The sequence below is a fragment of the Camelina sativa genome, chromosome 2 (genome assembly GCF_030686135.1).
Source record: "Camelina sativa cultivar CO46 ecotype springtype chromosome 2, ASM3068613v1".
Taxonomy (NCBI): domain Eukaryota; kingdom Viridiplantae; phylum Streptophyta; class Magnoliopsida; order Brassicales; family Brassicaceae; genus Camelina; species Camelina sativa.
The window spans coordinates 17,341,817-17,365,951 of record NC_141881.1 but is presented as its reverse complement, the minus strand read 5'-3'; the positions used below and the strand labels follow the sequence as shown (position 1 = coordinate 17,365,951).

Below are 24,135 nucleotides of genomic sequence, written 5' to 3'. Positions count from 1 at the left end.
AAATACATTTTATGTAATTAGAAATTTGTTGTAAACCATTAAAAGATGGATCTCCATAACCGGTCCATACATGTCCAAGTCCACAAGGTCTATCATCCTACCTCCTTTTATTCCTTGTCGGTTTGTGATTCCTATTGTACTTAGGGTTTGTGTACTCTTATATATATGTACTATTATTGATTGAATGAATAACACACAAAAGAATACAATCTCTAGTTCCATATCTTTCATAACACGTTATCAGCACGAGGTTGCTCTAAAAGCTTTTCGAAAATCCCCTAACCTTAAATCACTAAAAACCACACATCAGTTCGTTGTTCGTGACCAGTCCGTGTTCGTGATCAATCTGTGTTCGTGATCAGCTCGAGGTTTTCCGTGGTCTTTAGCTCCCGGATCAATCCATTCAACCCCATCGGTGTTTAAGGTAAATAATCGAACTCATCGAACATATATATATCGAATCTGAATCTAATTGTATTAGAACCCTATAATCTACATATTCACAATTAACAAACAAAATCCCTAAAGCTTTAAATCCTAGATATCCTAAACTCTAAGTCCCGATTTTGAAACCCTAAATTCTGAAACTTTAAAATCCGATTACTTGAGGTTAAGGATTTCTTAGGATAGATTGTTTGCTATTAAACTGATTGTTCTATGTTTGAAATCCGATTGTTATTGACTGCTTATTTAAAACTGACTGCATGAAACCCTAAAATCAAATCTTAAAATCGGAACCCTAAGAAAAACATAATCCTATTCAAAAAAAGGAAAACTTAAAAGAGAAAACCCTAAAACCCAAAATTATTTGCATATTTTCCTTATTCATACTAGATCAATTTGTCTAGGATTGTTTCATGCATAAACTAACCATGTGACTATGTGAGAAATTGTTTACTAGGACCAGCATGATTCGGTCTCAAAAACCGCATGGCCTAGACTAAAATTGGATTGCATGATTCGGTCTTAAAAACCACATGACATAATCTAAGTCGATTGCTTGTGTGTCTTATAGATGTCAAAGATCAACACTCTCCAATATGCTGCACTTAATGTCTCTGGTAAAATTATTTACAATGGGTTTTGGATATTAAGATTACCTTGAAATCAAAAGACACCTGCGAATGCATTTAGGATGACAACGATACCACTGAAAAGGAAAGATATAAGGCGATTCTCCTCATACGTCATCACCTTGCTGAGAGTCTCAAAAATCAGTATCTTACCATTGAGAATCCTCTTGACCTTTGGGTAGAGTTGAGAAATAGATATGGTCACCAAAAGACGGTGTTGTTACCAAAGGCCCAATTCGATTGGATGAACCTAAGAATCCAGGATTTTAAAACTGTGGATGAGTATAACTCAGAGCTGTTTAAGATCGTTTCAATCTTGAAACTATGTGGTAAGGAGGTTACTGAGGAAGACTTGCTAGAGAAAACATTCTCAACCTTTCACACCAACAACATACTGCTTCAGCAACAGTATCGTGAAAAGGGTTTTAAAACATATGCAAGTCTAATCTCTTGTTTGCTACTTGCTGAGCAAAACAATGAGTTATTGCTAATGAACAGTGCAATGAGACCTCCTGGTTCTACCCCATTACCAGAAGCCCACAAAGCTGATATGATCCAAAAGGAGCCTAAAGGGCCTAAAGAGACTAAAGAGTCCAATTACGTCCATAGAGACAAGTATCATGGCTGTGGTCGTGGTAGAGGACGTGGTGGTCATGGCAATTACCAAGGAAACCATTATGATGGTCATGGCTGTGGGAATCGATCAGACTTCGGTCGTGGTCAAGGTAGAGGCCGCAGAATTTTCAAACCGCAACGCAAGACCAAATCCATTTGCCACAGATGCGGTATGGGGAACCATTGGGCAAAGACGTGCATGACACCATCTTGCTGATCTTTATCAAGAGAGTTTGAAAAAGAATCCAGAAGCTAACTTAGTTCATATCGATGGTGAAGGAGATTTCGACCATGAGAAAGATGATCAATTGGATTATGAGACTTCTGATTGCTTAAGAGAGGATAGTTAAATTTAAATGCCTATTGTCTTGATTTATTTTTAATTTCCATGCCTTATACTTTTGGGTTTTATTGAATTATGATTTTGGTTTAAATTCAATTACTTTATTACCTTCAATATGCATTAGTTATGCTTTATTCTTTTATGTCTAAAACATGATTTTTGTCTATATTAAGAAATGACTGAGGACAAGAACATACTTGTGGTGGATAGTGGATCAAGCCACACGATTTTAAAGGACAAGAGTATTTTGTAAATCTCACTTTGAAAAATGCCAATATTAGCACAATAGCGGGTATAGCTAGTCTCATTGAAGGCTACGGCCAGACCCATATTCTTTTACCTAAGAACACGCATCTTGAAATAACAGATGCTTTATATTCACCCAGCTCCAAAAGGAGCTTATTGAGTTTCAAAGATATTCATTTGAATGGTTTCTATATTGAAACTAAGGGTGAAGGAAACCAAGAGTTCCTACATATTACTGAAATCACCCAAGGCCATAAGAAAGTCCTAAAGACTATACCCGCATTATCTAATGGACTTTACCATGCCAAAATTAATATGATAGAACTAATATGGCAATGAACAAGATGTTCAATATGAACAATTCACTTTATGGCATGACCGGCTTGGCCATCCCGGTTCTAACATGATGTGTAAGCTAATCTTAAATTCAAATGGGCACTCTAAAAGAGAGACGAGTTATCCCTAAGAATCTCACGTGTGTAGCATGTGCACAAGCAAAACTCATTGTAAGGCCATCACCAGTCAAAGTAACTAAAGAGACTTTAAATTTTCTGGAAAGGATACAAGGAGATATATGTGGACCAATACACCCACCATGTGGGACGTTTAGATATTTTATGGTTCTTATTGATGCATCGACCAGATGGTCGCATGTTTGTCTATTGTACACTAGAAACCTAGCGTTTGCTAGATTGTTAGCCCAGATCATACGTCTGAGAGCATCCTTTCCAGATTTTCCACTTAAGACTATACGTCTAGATAATGCTGGTGAATTCACATCCCAAGCGTTTAATGATTATTGTATGTCCATGGGGGTAAGTTTAGAACATCCCGTAGCACATGTACATACACAGAATGGATTAGCTGAATCCTTCATTAAACGTATTCAATTGATTGCTCGACCATTACTCATGATGTCGAAGCTTCCTGTGTTGGCTTGGGGACACGCAGTATTACATGCAGCAGAGCTTATACGCATCAGGCCATCTAGTGAGCATAAATATTCACCATCCCAATTACTAATGGGTCATGAGCAAAACATATCCCATCTAAAGACATTTGGGTGTGCCGTTTATGTACCCATTACACCACCACAGAGAACAAAGATGGGACCTCAAAGGAGGATGGGAATATATGTTTGATATGATTCTCCCACCATTATTAAGTATCTAGAGCCAACCACGGGTGATCTATTTAAGGCTAGGTACGCGGATTGTCAGTTTGCTAAATCCGAATTTCCTACATTAAGTGGGGAGACAAACAAGCTGGTCAAAGAGATATCATGGAATCAAACATCTTTGAATTGGCAAGATCCTCGGACTCTAGCATATGAACAAGAGGTCCAAAAGATTATACATTTACAAAAGCTAGCTAATCAATTGCCAGATTCATTTGCTGACCCAAAGAAAGTTACAAAATCGTATATACCAGCTTGTAATGCACCAGTACGTATTGATATTCAAAAGGGACACAATCCAGTTGCTACAGAGTCTAAGGCACATTTGAAACATGGTAGACCAATAGGTTCCAAAGATAAGAATCCTCGGAAATCAAAGAAAGGTGCAATTCAATCCGAGGTTAAGGAAACCATAGACATGGCCGCGGCAAACCCTATGGAACCGATCAATGAGGTTTGGGACGCCAAACCTCAAGGTCCTGAAGGTATTGATAATAATGAGATCTCAATAAATTATATCATGTTTGGAATTCAATGGAACTGGAAAGATGTCGACATCGATGAAATATATGCATATAAGGTAGCACTTGAAATAAATGAGGATCATGAACCCACGTCTATATTAGAGTGCACTCAAGGATCAGATTGGTTAAAATGGAAAGAAGTCATAGACGTGGAGTTTATTTCATTAAAGAAAAGGAATGTGTTTGGTCTGATTATTAGGACACCATTCGATATAAAACCAGTGGGACACAAATGGGTTTTTGTGAGGAAGAGAAATGAGAATAATGAAATTGTGAGATATAAGGCACGGCTTGTAGCACAAGGATTCTCACAAAGACCAAGAATATATTATGAGGAGACATACTCCCCTGTGATGGATGCAACGACTTAAATTTTTGATAAGTCTGGCTATAAGAGAAAAACTTGACTTGCGGCTAATGGATGTAGTGACCGCATATTCATATGGTCCACTGGATAATGAAATATATATGAGATTACCAGAGGGTATTGAGCTCAAAGATAAGGATGGTTCTCGAGAACACTACTACAGAAGGCTGAACAAATCCCTTTATGGACTGAAACAAAGTGAGCGTATGTGGTACAATAGATTGAGTGAGTACCTAGTCAAAGAAGGCTATAAGAATGATCCCATCAGTCCATGTATTTTTATAAAGAAGTTTGCAAACAAAGGATTTGTAATCATAGCAGTATATGTGGATGATTTGAATATCCTAGGAACCTCTGGTGAAATTATCCAAACTGTTGAATATCTTAAGAAAGAGTTTGAAATGAAAGACCTAGGTAAAACAAAGTTTTGTTTGGGATTGCAGCTTGAGTACATAAATGATGGAATCCTTGTGCATCAAATGGCATACAATGACTCAAGAGATTTAATATGGACCAGGCACACCCATGACCAGCCCAATGGTTGTGAGAAGCCTCAATTTGGACAGTGATCCATTCGGTCCAAAGAAGGACGATGAAGAAGTTCTCGGTCCTGAAGTGCCATATCTTAGTGTCATAGGAGCTTTAATGTATTTGACTAGCCACACTAGACCAGATATATGTTTTGCCGTGAACCTCCTATCAAGATTTAGTTCATGTCCGACCCAAAGGCACTGGAACGGTATCAAACATATATTGCGTTACCTACAAGGAACGATGGATTTGGGTTTATTCTATACTAACCATAACAAAGAAGGTTTAGTTAGTTTTGCTGATGCAGGTTATCTATCGGATCCACATAATGCTAGATCTCAGATCAGTTATGTGTTTACACACGGTGGTAAAGCAATTTCATGGCATTCAATGAAGTAGACCATTGCGGCCACATCATCTAGTCATGCAGAAATTATGGCAATGCATGAAGCCAGCCGTGAGTGTGTTTGGTTGAGATCAATGACTCAACACATTAGATCATATTGTGGTATGGCCGATGACAAGGAACCAACTATCATGTATGAAGACAACACAGCTTGTATCGCACATCTCAAGGAAGGTTACATCAAGGGAGATCGGACGAAACATATATTGCTTAAGTTCTTCTTTACACATGAACTACAAAAGGCCAGTGAAGTTCAAGTGGTACAAGTTCAATCTAGCGACAACTCAGCCGATCTTTTCACCAACTCATTACCGATAACAACATTCACAAAGCTCACACACCAGATTGGGATGTGTAGACTCAAGGATTTTTAGTGATGTTCAGAACAGGGGGAGTAATATGTGTTGCACTCTTTTTCCTTCACCATGGTTTTGTCCCACTGGGTTTTCCTGGTAAGGTTTTAATGAGGCAGCATCCCCAAGCGTATTATGATGATCTCTTAGCATATGCACGGTTATGTCATCCAAAGGGGAGTGTTGTAAACCATTAAAAGATGGATCTCCATAACCGGTCCATACATGTCCAAGTCCACAAGTCCCATCGTCCTACCTCCTCTTATTCCTTGTCGGTTTATGATTCCTATTGTACTTAGGGTTTGTGTACTCCTATATATATGTACTATTATTGATTGAATGAATAACATACAAGAGAATACAACCTCTAGTTCCATATCTTTCATAACAAAATTGAAGAACAACACTGATGAGACAAACAAAACATTGATTTCAAATAAAAAATAGTTAATGATTAAATGATTGTATAAAAGACACCAAAAAAAGAGAATACGTTGTTTGTTTCAAAAGAACATTAGAAATATGAGGCAATCCATTCTAATTACAATTTCATAAAAGAAAGAAAGAAACATGTGTTTTAGCTTAGGACTCTCTTTTCCATTTAGAGTCTTTCTTTTATCCCGTGAGGGTGGGATATGCAGCCGGAAAGAACCTTCCTTTGCCGGAAAAGGGCAACTAGGGGTTGCGAATTCTTGGGGATATCGAAAGATCTGCAAAATCTTTTTCAAACAATGGATTTTGGGCGAATATTCGCGAAATATTTCCATCTATCCTTTGAAAGATTTAGGTCTATCATCTCCGCCTCTGAGATTTTTAGGGTTTCGGAGCTATAGATTCGAATCGAGAAAGGTACTTGGGCTCTTCCTACTGCTAATGGACGCATCTTTGAATCTGGCAATGGGGTCGATGTCGCTTGTTGATGACAATCCGGTGATTCTTACTGAAGAAGGAGATTTTGGTGTAGCTGTAGAGTGTAAACTGAGTCTTCTGGGACGACTTTTAAATCCGGCGGTACAAAAGATGGCTAAGATGATAATGAAGATGCCACGAGTGTGGGGAGTATACGAAAGAGTTAGAGGGATAGCTTTATCTCAGGATACTTTTCAGTTCATATTTCAACTGGAAAGTGATTTGGAAAGGGTCCTTAAGTATGGTTTCTGGACTTTTGATGAGTGGGGTATGATCGTAGACAGATGGGTGGAGTCGCCACCGGAAAATTTCCTCTGGACCTTTCCGGTTTGGATTAGGTTAAGCAATATCCCTGTTAACTTTCTGATGATCAAGACGATCGAAGCTGTCGCGGGGCGGATTGGTTATGTGAAGGAGATTGCCTTTGATCCGGCGAAATCCCAGTTTAATGCTTTTGTTCGTGTCAAAATTATTTTCAGTGCCGCTAACCCGTTGATCAAAGCTAAATCAGTCCAGCTTCCGAAGGGTGGGTTTGCAGTAGTGAATATTGAGTATGAAAGAGTTCGAAAGACCTGCTTTCACTGTTTTCGGCTGACACACGAAAAACAAAAATGTCCTTTCCTTGTAAAAGATGCTCGCGGTTCAAAGCTGGATGTAGAAGGAATACAACGGGGTGTCAACAGAGAGAACCTTTTTCCCAAAGACCTGGCTAATGCCGTTTTACCTCTGGTCAAGCAACCATATGTACCATGTAGTACACCGCAGTCTAACATTGTGGCCCCTGAAGTGCTAGCTGAAATGAAGAAGTATTTGTTGTCTGGAGATCCTTCAATGCTGGCTCAGAGGGAACAAATGCTTCGTTCAACTCTAGATTACATTGCCTCGGATCCACGTGCGCAGAATGCACTACTTCGTTTAGAGGCTCCTCCTTCCCTTACACAGGATCTTGGTAAGGGGAAAGGTTTGGTTTTTGGGTATCAACACGCTGCACTGGGTGAAGATAATATCTCTCTGGGGAATACGCATGAGTTGACACAAAAACGGGAGGAGGATATGACTATTTCGGCTAGGACATCTCCGCACAGGTCTTTTGTGCATACTACTATGGAGAGGGGTCATGTTGATCGTCTCACTTTCCACATGGGTCAAGCTGATGCGGGTACAAAGAACTCGTGGGACACTAATTAGAGGAATCAAAGCAGGAAAGCTTCCTGGAAAAGGAGGTCGAAAGAAGGAAGTGCTACTTCGGGTAGTGATGCTATTAGTACATCTCAGGAAGGTGCGAGACATGATCAGTCTGGTAATCTGAGTAAGAGAAAGGCTCTGGAGGATGGTGAGGTCTCCTCCAAACTTTTAAAAAGGGTTTCTGAGATAGGTCATGTAGATCAAGAGGGACATTTAGAGCCTGCTAAGGGTGGAGAGATTCCTTCTGGTGGGGAAAATTCTGTTGCTGTAAAAACGGGTTTGGTGGTTTTCCAGAAACCACCCAGTTCTCAATGAGTGTACTCAGTTGGAACTGTCAAGGTATGAGGAGCACCTCGACAGTTCGACGTCTGAAGGAAATGCGTAGTGAGCATTATCCGGACTTTTTGTTCCTCTCGGAGACTAAAAACTCCAGTGATCATGTGTTGGGAGTGAAGGATTGGATGGGGTATGATAATATCCACATTGTTGATCCGGTTGGTTTGAGTGGGGGGCTGGCTCTCTTTTGGAAAGATCAGTATAAGGTGGAGATTTTACATTCGGATTCGCGAATAATTGATACAAAAGTATGCCAAGGTGCCCTGGAGTTTTATATCACGTTTTTCTATGGTGATCCTGCAAGACATCTAAGAGATGAAGTATGGGAACGCATCGTTCGCATTGGTATTCAACGGGATGATCCATGGTTACTTACCGGTGATTTTAACGAAATTATGGATAATTCAGAGAAGATGGAAGGTCCAAGAAGGCCTGAGAGCACATTCTATCCCTTCAGGAATATGGCAAGATGCAGTCGAATTAAAGAGGTTCCCAGCAGTGGTAATCAGTGTCCTAGGGTGGTAGAAGAGATGGTGTGTGGGTCCAATGCCGATTGGATAGAAGTTTTGGAAACAGTGGTTGGTTTAATCTGTTTCCGCGGTCCAAAACAGAGTACTTAGAGCTCATGGGCTCAGATCATAGGCCTATTATCACTAGGTTTATTGGTGAGGAGATCAAGTTTCGTGGGAGATTTATCTTTGATAAGCGGTGGATTAATAAGCCTGAAACATTGGAGATTATTAAAGAACAATGGGCAACTGAGGATGTGAGACAAAATAAATCTGTCCTAAATGGGTTGGTCAGATGTCGAAAAGCTTTGTCAAGATGGAAGAAAACTCACCCCACTAACTCTCTCACACAGATTCAACTTTTGCGTCGAGACTTGGAGGAGGAAGCTACAAAACTGGATCCTAATTTTCAAAAGTTGAGACAGATTAAATGGGAGTTGACGGTTGCATATAGGGAGGAGGAGATATATTGGAAATCTAAAAGTCGTGAGTCCTGGCTTCAAGCAGGAGATAAGAACACACGGTTTTTCCATGGGTGTGTGACTTATAAGAGATTAAAGAACAGACTCAACTCTCTGATTGACAAAAATGGGTTTGAGTGCTTTGAAGAGGGTTCTAAAGGTAACATAGCGGCTGAGTATTTCATTGATCTCTTCAAGTCCACGAAGCCGTGTGATTTTGAAGACCTTCTATCAGGGATGGAACCACGAGTGAATGATATGATGAATCAGCAGCTCATTTCTCCAGTTACTGCTCAGGAAATAAAACAGGTTGCTTTCAATATCAAGGGTGATAGTGCTCCTGGAGCTGATGGCTGGACTGGGGCTTTCTTCCGTCGCTATTGGTCTGTGGTTGGTCAAGATGTTATACAGGAGATCCAAGGATTCTTTGAGACTGGTATTCTCCCACAAGATTGGAATCACACGCAGATTTGCCGAATTCCAAAAAAGGAGAATGCTAATCAGATGGTGGATATGAGACCGATCAGCCTCTGTTCATATCAAAGGTTCTCTGCACAAGGTTGAAACGCTTTCTACCGTCTCTGATCTCAGAGACTCAAGGGGCGTTCGTGTCTGGCAGGCTCATTTCGGATAACATACTCATCGCACACGAGATGGTGCATGCTCTACGGACTCATGTCAAGTTCAATTCTGACTATGTTGCTATTAAGACTGATATGTCTAAAGCTTATGACAGAGTTGAATGGGACTTTCTCGAGCAACTTCTCCTACGTATGGGTTTTCATAGTCAGTGGGTGCAATGGATAATGTTGTGTGTGAGGTCAGTTAGCTACTCGGTGCTGATCAACGGGTGTGCCTTTGGTTTCATTAAACCGGAGAGGGGAATCAGACAAGGGGACCCCCTATCGCCATTCTTGTTTATACTCTGTGCAGAAGCACTTATTCATGTTATGAACCGAAGCAAGGCACAAGGGAGGTTATCTGGTTTCAGTTTTAATGAAGATTGTCCAAGTGTCCAGCATCTCTTATTTGCAGATGACAGTCTGCTGTTTTGTAGAGCAACAAGGGCAGAGTGTGAGGAGATCCTAAATTGTCTTCATCTGTATGGCAAAGCCTCTGGCCAAAAGATTAATTTTGAGAAATCTGCCGTCACTTTTGGTAGTAAAACGCAAGACCCAGTGAAAGTTTTGGTTAAACAGACTTTAGGGATATCAGCTGAGGGTGGTACAGGTTCTTATCTGGGTTTGCCAGAGTGCTTCAGTGGTTCAAAGCAAGCTCTCTTAGCCTTTATTGGGGAAAAACTGAAAAAGAGATTGCATGGATGGTATGCTAAATCACTGTCTTTAGGTGGTAAAGAGGTTTTACTTAAGTCTATCGCCATGGCATTACCTGTTTATGCGATGTCATGCTTTAGACTAAGTAAGAATCTTTGTCGGAACCTCACAAGTGCTATGTGCGAATTTTGGTGGAGTAACTGCCAGAGAAAGAGGAAATTAAAACATTTCTCTGGCGAATGTTATCTGGGGCTCTGGCTGTTTCTGAGAGGCTTGCTTCGCGGGGATTAGTGTTAGATACAAGATGCATGGTGTGTGGTCATACGGAGGAGACTATCTGTCACATGTTGTTTAAGTGTCCTGTCGCTAGACAAGTTTATGCGGTGTCGAATGTCCCATTGCCTCCTACTGGTTTCTCGGATCACGATGTGGTAAAGAATTGGGAGTTTTTGATGGGTTTGATGTAGGAAGGGAGACTGCCAGAGGTGACTAGCCGAACAATCCCCTGGTTGTTATGGGGAATATGGAAATGGCGAAATAACTTTATCTTCCAAGGCAAGCAAATGGATATTCAAGAAGTGGTGAACAAAGCTTTTCAGGAATCCTCACAGTGGATCGCGGCTCAAGCTGTGTTTAAATCTTTGGATAAGTCTTTGGGTGTTAAGCAACCGATGATTGAAATGAAGTGGAGAAGACCAATGGTAGGGGTTGTAAAATGTAACATTGCTGCTTCATGGAGGAATAAGTTATCAATGGTTGGTGGAGCGTGGATTACTAGAGATTGTCAAGGGCAGGTATTACATCATGCAAGGACTGCTTTTCAGGCTTCTGACTCGGGGATGTTAGCAAGTTTACGATGCTCACTATGGGCATTGGAGGCGTTGCAGATCTTACATATAACTCGGGTGGAAGTGGTGTTGGATAAAGCTGAAGTGGTTGACGTAATTAATAATCCAAGTGCGTGGTCAAGATACGCTTTCATTTTGAGAGACATTCAACTGTCCCTAGCAAATTTTGAATACTGGGAATGTCACCAAGTGGCTGTATCAGCGAACCAGGTGGCGGTGGCGATTGCTAAAAGTGTTACAAAAGAAGGTAGGCTCCAGTCATATCTTTCTCTTGGAGGCCCTTCGTGGTTGCAGGATCAAGTACGGATTGATATGGGTTTTTAGGTGGTCTATGAATTGGTAATGGCAGAGAAGGGTTTGCGGAGAGTCGGGCCAAGATTATGGCTCTATGTGGTGCTGCCTTGTCTCAGGGTTTTTCTTCACTTGGAGAGTCGATTGACTTCTATATCAAGTGTTACTTTCATTGGTTTTTGTCTTTGTTTCTTGTTTTTTTGAACTCCTGTTGTGACTTTATTTATTATCAGATGACAAAAAAAAAAAAAAAAAAAGACACCAAAAACTATTTTAACATGTCTAAATAGTTTTAAAATCGTCTAAAACTGTTTTTTCCTTAATAAAAAATACTTATCAATATAATTTTATGTAATTAGAAGTTGAAGAATAACAAAACATCAATTTTAAAAAAATATATTTTAATGATTGGTCAATTGTATAAAAACACCCAAAAGTATTTAAGATCCATCCAAATCTGTATAATCGTCTAACTGTCTTTTTTTAATAACAAAAATATATATTTTAATAAACGCGTTAAAATCAGTATTCTAAAAACAGGTCTAAACAGTCGTTTAGGCCCGTTTAGGTGCTAAGCTCTCAAATGACGCCAAGACAACCTCCTCTACTGCCTAACTCACATGAGGCTTGTTTTAATGTATTTCTTTGTCAATTTACAACTACATAAATTTAAGTTTATAAGTTTTATTTCCATACACACTATTATAAACGTTAATATTTTTTTTTTGTCAACAACTAAAGAAGATTGACTCAAATGAGCCCATGCGAGAGAACATTGTTTACATAGGTAATGCAATGTAGTTCTGAACGAACACAACGTGCCAAATTATCCGATTTACTATTCTGTGTGCGAGGAAGCAAAGCTATCGAGAAGTACGTAACCCCCCTTATCAACCTGTATGTTCTCCAAGTAAAGTGTAAACGCGGGCCACTTAGAAGGCGAAGAAACCATCTTCACCAGATCAGAGCAGTCGGTGAGGAAGACAACTTTATGATTATCCACCCCAATCATACACCTCATGTCCCATATTAGGGCTTCAATCACGGCATGGAGAGGCGTGAGACTACACCTGATATTCGCTGCCCCCATAGTTAGTGCCTCCCCTGAGGGTGGTGAACAGTACCATCCTCTTCCTGCAAATTTATCAGTCGCCTTCGAGGAACCATCTACAGAACATAAATAGGTTGTCATACTCCTAACGGGCAAAACCCCACAACCTTTTGTTGTCCAAGAAACCTCATTGGGAACCTCAACCAAATCCTCAGTTTGAGCTGCAAACCAAGTCTTAGACTCAGCCTCTGCGACTTGCAGAACTACAAATGGGTTGAAATCCACGTTAGCAAAGATTTTATCATTGCGCGCTTTCCAAATATACCATAATATCCAAGGATAGTACTCATGTGGAGTAACCTGCGGGAGACGCCAAAATAAAGATTCCATGTTCGTATATCGCGATTACGAAGGAAAAATCCCAGTGTTGTCGAGACCTGAAGATAAAGCCCAAACCTGCTTTGTCGGTGGACAATCAAACAAAGCGTGATTAATCGTCTCGTCAGAACAGCCATATATAGAACATTCAACATCACAACTCAAACCTTGCTTTCGAAGGTTAGCCGTGATTGCTACATAACCAGTAATTGCCTACAAAAAAAATGTCGAATTTTAGGTGGGCATTGAACTTTCGAAACAAAGCTCTATAAAGGAAACAAGTTTAGACCAAACATTTCGTAGGGGGAACGATAATATGTTGTTTGATTGATATAAATTAAATATATATTTTTGTCTAATTTTTGTTTAAGATTTAATATTCTAAATTTTTTAATGGATAAATTTGTATAATTGTTATCTATAATATCATATTTATAATGTTTTATGTTGGAACGCCTAAATTATCTAAGATTGCTTATATTTTAACTAAGTGTATTAGGTACTAGGCGCTGGGTTAGTGCGTGCTAATCAATATAGTACACTAAATGGTATTATATCTTGTCACCAAATTTCATTAAATTAAATTTGACCATAATCTTTTTTTTTTCAATTTATATACTAAAAAGCATGAATTAGCTCAGTAACCAAAATAAAAAAATTATAGAAGAAAATAACACTATATTCAAAAAAATTAGGGAATCAGGATAGGAATAAGGCAAAATTACCATTTTAGTGTTTTGTATGGTGGAGAGAGTGGTGGTTGTTGAGGTGGCCGGCGACCGGAGTAGGTAGCCGGAGGTCGGCGGCCGGAGTAGGTGGCCGCAGGTCGGAGGTGGAGGAGTTGACTGGAGGTCGGCGGAGGAGGAGTTGGCCGGAGTAGGTGGCCGGAGTAGGTGGTCGGAGGTGGGAAGCGGAAGAGTTGGCTGGAGTAGGTGGCCAGAGGTTGGCGGCGGAGGTGTTGGCCGAAGGTCGGCGGTGGAGGAGGTGGCCGAAGGTCAGTGGTGGAGTAAGTGGCCGGAGGTCGGCGATGGAGAAGGTGGCCGGAGGTCTCGGCAGAAGAGGTGGCCGGAGGTGGTGTTTGTGGTGGGTGGAGGTAAAGTGGTGAAAGGGTAAAAAGTGTTATTAATACATATTATATAGAGTATATAGTAGATATATGATTAGTATAGTTAGTCTTTAAATTATAGAATTTTTTTTGGTTATACAGCCCAATTTGCCAAAAGCATACATATATTTTCCAAAAAAAAAAAAACTGAATTTGACCAGCTCATCTTAAAAAGCCAAAAACAGTGACACACCGCCGGTCTAAGCCTCCGTTTCTGTGATCGGTTCTTTTCCAATTCATTCGGCAAGAAATTGAAAGGCGTGTTTCTTTCTTCTCTACCCTTTCTTAATTCAACACCAAACCCACACTTAAATCCCAGTTTTGGTTTCATCGATTACGAGCTCCCCCAAAAAAATTGATCCTTTTAGGGCACACTTGTTGTTGTGGGCCTTCTTCTTCGACCATTGACTTCTCTCTCTTTTCATGGAATCTTCTATGCCCTTCGGTACGCCACTCGTTTGGAATCTCAGTTTCAGGTACTCCTCTTCTGTGCAATTCCCCTGTTTTACAATCTCAATTCGATTTCTGGGCATGTGTTTTTGCTTGATTTCTTGAATAAACTACGAAATTCAAAAGCTTTTACTTATGGGTTTGATCTCAATTACTTCAAAATCTTGTTCAATTTCGTATTTTTATTCAAAGGTTTGAACTTTGTTCTATTTCTGCATCTTCGATTTGATCACTTCTTGCTTATATGGGTTAGCTCTTCTTCTCTAGTAGCAGGGGATGTTAGAGAAAGTTTAAGATTTTGAGTGGTAGAAGTTTGTTTGAATTTGGTAATGGCTCGAAAAGGAAGTCATCAGAAGAATGGAATGGATAACCAAACGAAGCAAAGAAAGAAAGCTTCTGATTCTATGCTGTCTACAAAGGGACAAGGGAAAACTAGTGAAGCTGAGAGTGTTCTGAAAGAGAATTGCCAGGATGATAAGCAGTCAAGAGGTAGTCCAGTTTCTGAAACTTTGGAAAGAAATGTGGATGCTGTAGAAGCCGCTAAGGATATAGATCAGCCTGTTGCTTCGGAGAACGATGAATCAGGGTTTACCACTGATGAAACTAGATATATTCCTTTTGGTCGTGAACACATCGAGAATGTTGTGAGAAGCTTGCTAGATATATTGAGCACGAACAGCCCGTCAGAGAATATTGAGCTAGCGTACAATGCAGTACTCAGGAAACTGAGGATATCTGCTGCTACTATATCAAGGGAAATGACTAAGTGTATGGAAAGACACAGGCCTTTGATTGATTCTGCCAAATCAAGAGTTTATAAAGCCCGTGATCTTGTTCTAACAAAAATGCGGCAAGTATTCCCGGTTGTTTTCAGATGGCTTATGCATTTTGGCAGCATAGTTCTTCTTCTGTCTCTGGTTTGGTTGGACTGTGCAATCCGGGGTTTTGATTCTTTCATTCGGATGGGAACAGCATCCTTTTTCTCTATCTTGTGGTGTGGTCTCTTTTCAGCGTTTTCAATGATCGGCATGACCAAATTTATACTGATCTCAGTAAGAATCTCAACTTTGATTTCTTATAGTGTTTACTCTTTAACCATATCTAAAATATTTGAGAAATACAGGTTGCAACTGTTCTCGTGTCGTTGTTCATTGGCTTCGTTGTTGGGTCTGTTACCCTTGCCATTTCTGGTTTGATTTTGCTATGGCTCTATGGTAGCTTTTGGACAACACTGCTCTTCCTTTTCTTCGGAGGTAAAGTCCTTCCTACCTCAATCTTGTAGCAACGACCCATTCTCTCTCTTTCATTCTTTTGCTAACACTGCAGTGTTCGTTGTTGTAAAGGTCTGGCATTCATGATGAAGCACGAGCGCATTGCACTGTTTATCATCACAGTGTATTCAGTCTATAGTGCAAAGAGTTATGTTGGGTGGCTAGGTCTTCTTTTGGCTTTTAATCTTGCTTTCATCTCAACCGATGCTCTCATATATTTCTTCAAGAATAAAGTAAATCAGCAGAGCACTGCTGGTGGACCACCCGTAAATGATTCATCTTTTGAAAACGGCCCTGGCTTTCCGGGAGACCGTGGCCCAGGAGTCGCGTCAACTAGCGGAACAGACTCTGAGTTAACATCTGAAGATGAAGTTTCTCGGTTGCTGAATTGTGCGGACCACTACTCAGCTTTGGGCTTAGCTCGATATGGTAATGTTGACATGGCGTATGTCAAACGAGAATATAGGAAAAAGGTAATGCTGTTTATTTCTCTCTTTGGATACTTCTTAGCAACAAAAACGCGTGTTGAGTTTATAAGCATTGTGAATGATTAGGCGATGCTGGTCCATCCTGATAAAAATATGGGGAATGAGAGAGCAGCTGAAGCTTTTAAGAAACTTCAGAATGCATATGAGGTAACGTTCTTTTTTTTTTTTTGCATTTCATCAATTTGTAGTCACTGCATCTCTGATCTCCCTAGCTGGCCTGTAGGTATTACTTGATTCTGTAAAGCAAAAATCGTATGATGATGAACTGAAGAAGGAAGAACTAATGAACTACTTTCGAAGGTTTCAGAATTCTTCTCAAAAGGTATGTTTCTAGTTTTCTGGCTGTTATATTAATCTTCTGAAATACATATTTGTTGCTAAAAGTGTCAGTTTTTTCCGTCCTTCATACTTGTACACAAGTAGGCATGTTTCTCTCTTTGTCTTTATTTTAAGTTGCTAATGTAATTCATCATAAAAAACCAGGAGACTCGAGGACACGGTTTCTCTGGCTCGGGTTTTGGAAGCTCAGAAGGTGAAGGAGAGGAAGCATTTAGAGAGTGTAGACAAATAGCATGTAAAAAATGTGGCAATCTCCATGCCTGGTATCTTACAAAAAAATCAAAATCTACAGCAAGATGGTGCCAGGTTTATTCCAACTCTTTCCATATGCATCTTTAAGATCGTAAATGTTACACCAATGATGAAACTTCTTGAGAAGAAGTATAATCCATAGTACTTACCTGACTTACTGCTTTTTTATCTCAAGGATTGCAAGGAATTCCATCAAGCAAAAGATGGAGATGGTTGGGTTGAACAATCTTCTCAGCATGTCTTGTTCGGGCTGTTTCAAAAGGTATTATTTTATAACGACAAAAAAAAAATCATTTCATTGGTACATAATGTATGTAGAACTAGACGCTCTGCGCTGGTTGATCATCAAGAAGACAATTTTGCACAATCAGATGACTTGATTGATATACTTCCCATGGTCATGTGAAAGGGTTTGTTGTTGTAACGCAGGTTGATATGCCGCGTGCTTACGTTTGTGCAGACAGCAAAATATATGAAGCTTCTCAGTGGTATATTTGTCAGGTACTGAGAACCAGTTGCTTGCTTTTGGCAAGAGATTTCTTGGTTTTTGTTTGTTGGAAAGATTGAATGTTTTTGTTTGAATTGTTGGAAGGGAATGAGATGTCCAGCAAACACCCACAAGCCGAGCTTCCATGTGAACATGAACGCAACAGCGTCAAAACGAGGAACAAGTGGTTCGTCAGGGCAAAGAGGAAACCAAAGAATGCCAAACACAAACCCGGATGAAACAATGACAGAGGATGAGTTCTACGAGTGGTTGCAGAACGCCGTGCAAGCTGGTATGTTTGATAATGCAAGCGAAAGCCCGTCTTCAGCAACTGCCAGTAGCACTAGTAGTAGTAGCAGCAAGAAAAAGAAAAAGGGAAAGAAGCAATGGTGAGAAAGGCAGAGCCAATGTTCGACTATATTAACATGGTGAAAAGTTTTGTACCTTTTCGTTTCAAGATATTAAACTTGACTTTATTATGATAACTTTTATTCATACAGAGCAAAAAGCTCTCGAAAGGAAGCCTGTTTGGTAGATTTCAATTATATTTTTGTTCAACGGAGAACTCAAATTGAAATCCCCAAACAAACTTGAAAAAAAATAGTTTTGTTACTCTCAATACCTCTCCTTCTCAGATTCATATGACTGTGAATGTTACTGTCCATAATAATCGTTACTTTTAGTAATGGTCAGTTAAAATATTAGTAACTAGGAAGAATTTTACAGATTAGATGAAATTAGAAAGTTTGTAATTGATAAATGGTGAAATGGGAAAATGATGTAATTAACTATATAGTGATCTTAGTTGAAATGTCTATATATATTAGTACAATTATTTCACACAAAACTTTTAGATAAATATAATAATATAGATATTTTCTAGTAACTACTAACATGTGTTATTTATAAAATTTATCATGCCCATGCACGGTGTGACTGACCAGCTAAATTTAACTTTAAATTAAAACAAAACAAAACTATAAATTATATCATAATATTTACAAACATTTTCCTAAACATATGCACAAGTCTTGCCTAAAATTGACCAAACTTATCCAAATTTTTTAAAAAAATATTGTGTGTTATATTTTAAACTCATAATATATGGAAAACTATAGTAACAATAATGTTTAAACTCAATCAGTCATTTCAATCTAGACATTCTTTCCCTAGATTACATTTGTTAGGGAAAACAATCACATATTTGTCTATTAAAATACTGTATAGGTTTCATTTTATTCCATTCGACAAACAATCACATATTTGTCGATTACAATTACATTTTTTTTTTTTTTTGGCAAACAATTTTTTGCGCGTAATTTTTTTTTTTTTTTCCTTCTCTTCCTTGTCTCTTTCTAGTTATATCCGAAAAAACAAAAACGAAGAACGCAGATCAATCGTTTGAGTTTGAGAGTTTAATCGAGAAGCAAGTAATATCTAATCCGATGTGATCATTATCCACACTGAGTCTGTTCAGCATCAGCAATCGAAAGAGCCGAGAGTCACGATCTGCGAACGAAGAGTTGGGTGAACCAAATCGATAGAGAGTTTGGTGAAACGATGCTCCAATCTCTTTCTAATGGTACGATTCTATCTATTGGTTGTGTTCGATTTTAGGCTTCTCACAATTGGGATTTGATATGTTAGATATTTAGGGTTATCTGGTCCAATTCTCCGTGGGATGCATTGCACCCTTCACTTTATTGAGTTAGTAACTGCTTGCGAATTTTGTTTCTTATAAAGGTGTTCATTAATGACTTGGATGCCATTGCTCCTGCCCGGAAAGAAGGAGGCGAAGAATTGTCTCAGAGGATGGTAGCTAGCTACGTTACTGAATTTTAATGGATGGAATAAGTAGGAGTGAGTGATGGCCTTTGTAATTTCTGCAACTAATAGACCAGGTCTGTCTCTATTTCAGGTTTATCAGTATAGTCTTTAAGATTGAGATCAGAGGTCCATTGCTATAAATGCTGACATTTTTGTATATGTTTTGTATAAAGGCTTTGTGTGGGGTATCAATTCGTTTGACCAGTGGGAAGTTGAGCTAGGAAAAGTACTGGCTACTCAGGTGAGGAAGCAGCTTCATTCATCACCCACTCAAGGTACAGCTCTCGAGGGATTCAATTACAGTACCACCACACTTTTGTAACGAGATCTCGAGGTATGATTCTGTAACGGCCTCTCACATTCTCATATTTCGTTAATGGCTTGTTTTTTTTTTTTTTTTTTTCAACTGTCCCTAATCAGTATACTTCATGGAAAGTGCTTCTTTCTGTTCTTGATTTAGTTTGAATGAGTGTTTGTGTTCTTGAGTAAGACTGATTTTGTGTTTGAATTTCTGATCTTGAATGAGTATATGCGGGAAAGAGCAGAGAGTTGAGAGCAACAACACCAACAAGCCCACATCAACTTGTACTCAGCACCAACAACCCAAGAGCAACTTCAACCTTCTAGTCAGCACCAACTTCAGGTGACTCTACGTCCTCTCCCCTCTGTTTCGACGATTCTTCTTCTTCTTCCTTTGCTTGAAGTTGAAGCTTCTTCTTCTTCCTTTGTTTAAAGCAAGTTTTTGAAAAGAGTTTAAGAACTTTGAATTAACAACTTTACCATTGGAGGTGAATTTTTTACTTGTATCTTAGGAAAGTTTTTAGCTTTGAATTTGTATTTTTTCTAATAAAAATAATGTTAACATATTTGCTTACATCTTTACAAATAAAATATATACTTTATGAAGATTTTTATTGTGCAAAGAAACTAAAAGAGGAAAATGTAAGTGAAGAATACCTAGGTAAATAATAGTTGCGGTTCACAATAAAATTTGTTGTAATTTATTACTGTGTTAATAAAAAATAGTTTGAAACTTAGAAAAAAATAATGAAGTAAATCATATATGAGGTTTTTAACTAATTTAAATTAAAGAATATCTTTATCATATAATCATATACATGAAAAATATTTATATTAAACCATAAATTAAAAAACATTTAATCTTCACATTCAACTCACATTTTAATATAAAACTGAAATCATATAAATTATACATTAACTATATTTCTCCACTCAATTATATTAAAACAATTATGCATTAACTATATATCTCCAGTCAATTGTATTAAAACAAGTAATAAATTAGAATTATAACTCACATTTCTCTAAATATGATTTTCCATCACTTCTCTTCCTATAAATACTTATTCTCGCATTCTCTTAAATCTTTAATTGGTAATATAATAAAAGTTGATCTCCAAATAGCAAATTTAAGAACAATCTACATTTTTATGTTCTAAACACAAATTATATATAATATGTATCTCTCTCTATCTGATAAAATCCTAATAAGGTAGACTAATGGACTTCTCATTGCATTGGGCTTTCTAAGGGATCCACTAATAGTTTTAACACTTATATAAAACCGCACACCTATCTAACCCTAGAAAATGTTGAGAGCTTCCAGAAGTTTCTATAAGCGACGCTGAACACTCAACAAGTGTCACAGGATCTCTCCTCTTCAGTCTCGTCTCGTCTCGTCGTCCCTCGTTGCCTCTTAAGGTACGTCGGAATGTTTCTCAAGCTTTCACAAAACCTTGTCTTCTGTAGTTTTGTAGCTTCTCTGGAATCTATAGCTCTGTGTGTTGTGTGTACGTCGTTTCATATTTGGGAAATTCTAAATCAAAAGCTTGTCTTTGTGTAACTGTGTAGAATGGATAGAAGAATGGATTTTGCTGCATCAGCTTTTGCTATGATGAGTAATTGGAGAGCAAATCATCCTCCTCCTTCTTCTTTCCCTCAGGTTCGTTTTAATTTTTTCTCAAGCTTTCAACTTCTTCTTCTTCTTCTTCTTCTTCTTCTTCTTCTTCTTCTTCTTCTTCTTAGTCTTAAAGAACATAAAGTTCAAAACTTGCTGTAGCTTTGTGTGGCTTGATTAGTATTTGGGAAAATTCTAAATCAAAAAAACCTCTCTTCTGTTGTTGTGTAGAGGGGTTCAAGTGTACCAGATGTTGCAGTTTTGAAGAGTTGGAGAGATCATCTTCCTCCTTGTGCTTCTGTTGTCAAGCTTTCTCAGCTTACTACTGTCAACAACAACAGAAACGAATCCTCTGTTTTCTCGTCTGGTGGATACAGCTGGTATGTGATCTTGTTCTAAACTAAAAATTTCATATCTTTCACCACTTTTAAGTAAGAAAGTTTGTCTTTTTATAACCGATCTATCTCAAAATTATGAAAATCAGGAGATTGGTTGTATACCCTAAAGGAAATGAAGAAGACAATGGAAAAGGATTTGTGTCAATGTATGTGGAACTTGACAAGAGCAGCCTCTCATCCACATCAGCACCACCCACGGAGCTCTTTGCTTATCTCTCTTTCTTTGTCTTTAACAAGAAAGAGAACAAGTACCTTTCAGTTCAAGGTTCGTATGCACATACCCTTGTATCTCTCTCTGTCGTATGAACATATATTTTATGAATGCGTCAGTGATATGTGTATAACATCCTTAACGTATTGACATGTAGATGTGGAAGTAAAGAAATTCGGTTCTTCAAGAACGGTCTGGGGAGTTTCTCAAGTTCTTCCAGTTGAGGCCTTCAGTGACCCTGCCAATGGATACATCTTGGAGGGAGATGAACATGAGTTTGGTGCTCATGTGAAGATTGCTTCACAACCTGTCGCTGCTGATGAAAATCTCCCTTTTCACAAATTCTCTTGGAGTGTTAGGGATTTCTCTCTTCTGAAACAGAGTGATTACGTCTCAAAAACCTTCCAAATGGGAGAGAAAAAGTGGTGAGTCTATGAATGTTTCTTTTTGTTTTTGTGATATAATTGTTGTATAAGTGCTGGGAACTCTTTCTAACAAGTGGACAAATAATGTATTACAGGACTCTAACCGTGTATCCAAAGGGAGACTCTAGCGCAGGGGGCCAATTGTCCAGCTATGTGCATTTAGCTGAAGGGGAAAACTTATTGACGGGTGAGCTGGTCATGGTGCGAGCACAGCTGCAGGTTCTAGACCCGCGTGGATCGAAACACCTTTCAGGATGCCGTAAGTAAAAAAATATTGCTTATTGTCGGTGCTAATGCATGGGATAAAATAGATGCGGATGACATTCTCATTAGGCGTTTGGCGTTCTTAACTGATGATGTCTGATGTCCTACTATACATTGACTATAACCTAGTGGTTTTGAGTTTATAACTAACGTGAATTACACACTTGGCTTGTTTTGTAGTTCAAAGTTGGGTCATGACCTCGAACGCAGGGAGGGGCCTTGCTCAGTCCATGCCTTTAGCTGAAATTCAGGAGGGTTACTTGGACCATGAAGATACCTTGAATGTAGAGATGGAGTGCGAAGTTGTTAACGCCAGAAAAAACGACCCCTTCTTTTAGGGTATCTGTTTAGCTGCTACCTCTCTCCGTCTGCGTGACGTACCTAATCTGTTTTATGCGAATGTGAAGTTAACACTCTATCTATGTTTAGGATAATCTTATTATCTACCATGCATTGCATGTATGACTAGTCTGTTTTATGCGTAGGGATTGAATGTGATGTGAACGCTCTTGGCTCTATCTATGTTTAGGATAAGCTCTTCGCTCTATCTATGTTTAGGATAATCTAATTATCTTAATTCTTATCTCTATCTACCATGCATGTATGACTACTCTGGTGTATGCGTTTTCATTAATGACCTTATTAGTTATTTAATTTTTGTTTGTGTAGATCCTTGTTTCTTTCTTAAATCTGTTTTGTTATGGTTTTGGTTTGGTTTATATCTCCTACTCACCAATTTATTTAAGTTATATGTGCCATTTAGCAATTTCTTCTTGTCTTCTTCTATTAAGGTAACACCATCTATCTGAGTGTTGAAATCTAACTGATTATTGTTCTGTAATTATTTTAAGTTTTTAATTTATTTACATGATTACATCCCCACAAAAGGAAGAGAAAAATATATACATAATTCATAAATTATCTCATAAAAATTTCTCAATATACCATTAAATCACATTTTTAGATGATAAAATATAAACTTTTTCATTACACTAAAATATATATATATATACTATATTTTTTTGTTCATAATTTGATTTTTTACTAATAAATTATTACTAAGAAATGCGACTGCAAATATAAACCGGACTGGACTTATGATGGGTTTGATCATCCCAATTCCCAAGTATCATTTTTTGATCGCGACTTCGAAATATTTCAGACAATTTCTGGTTTTTATCTCTGTTTATTCCGTGGGAAGATGAAATCAAATCGTAACAGATGTGTAAAACAAAGAATGCACACAAGTTGTTCGATAAAATTCCCCATTGAGATATAATATCGAAGAGAAAAAGACGACACCACGAGTTTGGGTTTCTCTTGTCACGTGGATCTCACGTGATATAAAGCTTCACCAACTCGCGTAACGTGGATCACACGTGATAAAAGCTTTCATCTTGTTGTTGTTGTTATCGTCTCCGTTTGATTTTTCAAAATCATAGAGGAGTACAGACCAAGTAATCGCAAGTAGAGCCTTGAGGAGAATCGCTCGTTACTCTTTTCTCAAAAACATGAAGACTTTGTCTTTCTCTTTTACAATGAAAGGTTTTAGACTAATCCAAGCTGCTTCTAAAGGAGGGGAATTTCGAGCCATCGAAAAAGGAAAAGGAAGATGCTTTCCTGCTTCAGCTACTTTTCTGGTTCAAAAGATCCTTCAGGTTTTTCCCTAAGCTCCCTTTTCCTTTGTCTTTTAGGACTTCTCAATAGTTAGTTCGTATTTGGAGCCCAAATCGATATTATAAGTTACATTACTGAGATCCTTGATGGGGATTCATATCATCTTCTCATTGGTTTGTAATGTTCTTTTTGTTCTCTCTATGTAA

The 24,135-nt window shown here is 38.5% G+C and overlaps 4 protein-coding genes across 7 annotated transcripts; 3 read left to right on the top strand and 1 right to left on the bottom strand.

The window, feature by feature from the left end:
* The first annotated feature begins 1,052 nt into the window (after positions 1 to 1,052).
* LOC147948776 (uncharacterized) lies at positions 1,053 to 1,905 on the top strand. Its single transcript, XM_087468501.1, has 2 exons — positions 1,053 to 1,061; positions 1,135 to 1,905. The coding sequence occupies exons 1-2, from the start codon at positions 1,053 to 1,055 to the stop codon at positions 1,903 to 1,905; spliced, it is 780 nt and encodes a 259-aa protein (XP_087324627.1).
* Positions 1,906 to 12,286: 10,381 nt separating this feature from the next.
* LOC147948775 (uncharacterized) lies at positions 12,287 to 14,313 on the bottom strand. The gene is made up of 3 exons (XM_087468495.1): positions 14,176 to 14,313; positions 12,956 to 13,090; positions 12,287 to 12,859 (listed from the first exon to the last, which is right to left on the bottom strand). Exons 1-3 carry the CDS (start codon positions 14,311 to 14,313, stop codon positions 12,287 to 12,289), a joined length of 846 nt encoding a protein of 281 aa, XP_087324621.1.
* On the top strand, positions 14,040 to 17,814 carry LOC104751689 (uncharacterized). Of its 3 annotated transcripts, none has more exons than XM_087484714.1 (10): positions 14,040 to 14,458; positions 14,706 to 15,484; positions 15,556 to 15,685; positions 15,776 to 16,176; positions 16,258 to 16,338; positions 16,415 to 16,513; positions 16,675 to 16,836; positions 16,958 to 17,044; positions 17,212 to 17,283; positions 17,375 to 17,814. In XM_087484714.1, exons 2-10 carry the CDS (start codon positions 14,762 to 14,764, stop codon positions 17,660 to 17,662), a joined length of 2,043 nt encoding a protein of 680 aa, XP_087340840.1. In that variant the 5' UTR covers positions 14,040 to 14,458; positions 14,706 to 14,761; the 3' UTR covers positions 17,663 to 17,814. The 3 variants fall into 3 exon arrangements, with proteins under 3 accessions (XP_087340840.1, XP_010471995.2, XP_087340841.1); XM_010473693.3 differs by having other exon boundaries at positions 14,043 to 14,458; positions 14,703 to 15,484; XM_087484715.1 differs by having other exon boundaries at positions 14,083 to 14,458; positions 14,700 to 15,484.
* Positions 17,815 to 18,511: 697 nt separating this feature from the next.
* On the top strand, positions 18,512 to 22,968 carry LOC104724027 (uncharacterized). Of its 2 annotated transcripts, none has more exons than XM_010442484.3 (11): positions 18,512 to 18,851; positions 19,013 to 19,170; positions 19,270 to 19,430; positions 19,642 to 19,739; positions 20,724 to 20,818; positions 20,969 to 21,059; positions 21,246 to 21,394; positions 21,499 to 21,677; positions 21,781 to 22,048; positions 22,144 to 22,307; positions 22,493 to 22,968. In XM_010442484.3, exons 6-11 carry the CDS (start codon positions 20,970 to 20,972, stop codon positions 22,648 to 22,650), a joined length of 1,008 nt encoding a protein of 335 aa, XP_010440786.1. In that variant the 5' UTR covers positions 18,512 to 18,851; positions 19,013 to 19,170; positions 19,270 to 19,430; positions 19,642 to 19,739; positions 20,724 to 20,818; position 20,969; the 3' UTR covers positions 22,651 to 22,968. The 2 variants fall into 2 exon arrangements, with proteins under 2 accessions (XP_010440786.1, XP_019090640.1); XM_019235095.2 differs by having other exon boundaries at positions 20,704 to 20,818.
* The last annotated feature ends 1,167 nt before the right edge of the window (positions 22,969 to 24,135 follow it).

Excerpts from the sequence above, each read along its gene's own strand:
- LOC104751689 (XM_087484714.1), top strand. The coding sequence starts at position 14,762 with ATGGCTCGAAAAGGAAGTCATCAGAAGAATGGAATGGATAACCAAACG. Across the intron at positions 16,837-16,957 it reads CTACAGCAAGATGGTGCCAG|GATTGCAAGGAATTCCATCA; the intron begins GTTTATTCCAAC and ends TTTTATCTCAAG. Across the intron at positions 17,284-17,374 it reads CTCAGTGGTATATTTGTCAG|GGAATGAGATGTCCAGCAAA; the intron begins GTACTGAGAACC and ends AATTGTTGGAAG.
- LOC104724027 (XM_010442484.3), top strand. The coding sequence starts at position 20,970 with ATGGATAGAAGAATGGATTTTGCTGCATCAGCTTTTGCTATGATGAGT. Across the intron at positions 21,395-21,498 it reads TCGTCTGGTGGATACAGCTG|GAGATTGGTTGTATACCCTA; the intron begins GTATGTGATCTT and ends TATGAAAATCAG. Across the intron at positions 22,308-22,492 it reads GAAACACCTTTCAGGATGCC|TTCAAAGTTGGGTCATGACC; the intron begins GTAAGTAAAAAA and ends CTTGTTTTGTAG.
- LOC147948775 (XM_087468495.1), bottom strand. The coding sequence starts at position 14,313 with ATGAAACCAAAACTGGGATTTAAGTGTGGGTTTGGTGTTGAATTAAGA. Across the intron at positions 13,091-14,175 it reads AACGGAGGCTTAGACCGGCG|GCAATTACTGGTTATGTAGC; the intron begins GTGTGTCACTGT and ends TTTTTTTTGTAG. Across the intron at positions 12,860-12,955 it reads ATTGTCCACCGACAAAGCAG|GTTACTCCACATGAGTACTA; the intron begins GTTTGGGCTTTA and ends CGTCTCCCGCAG.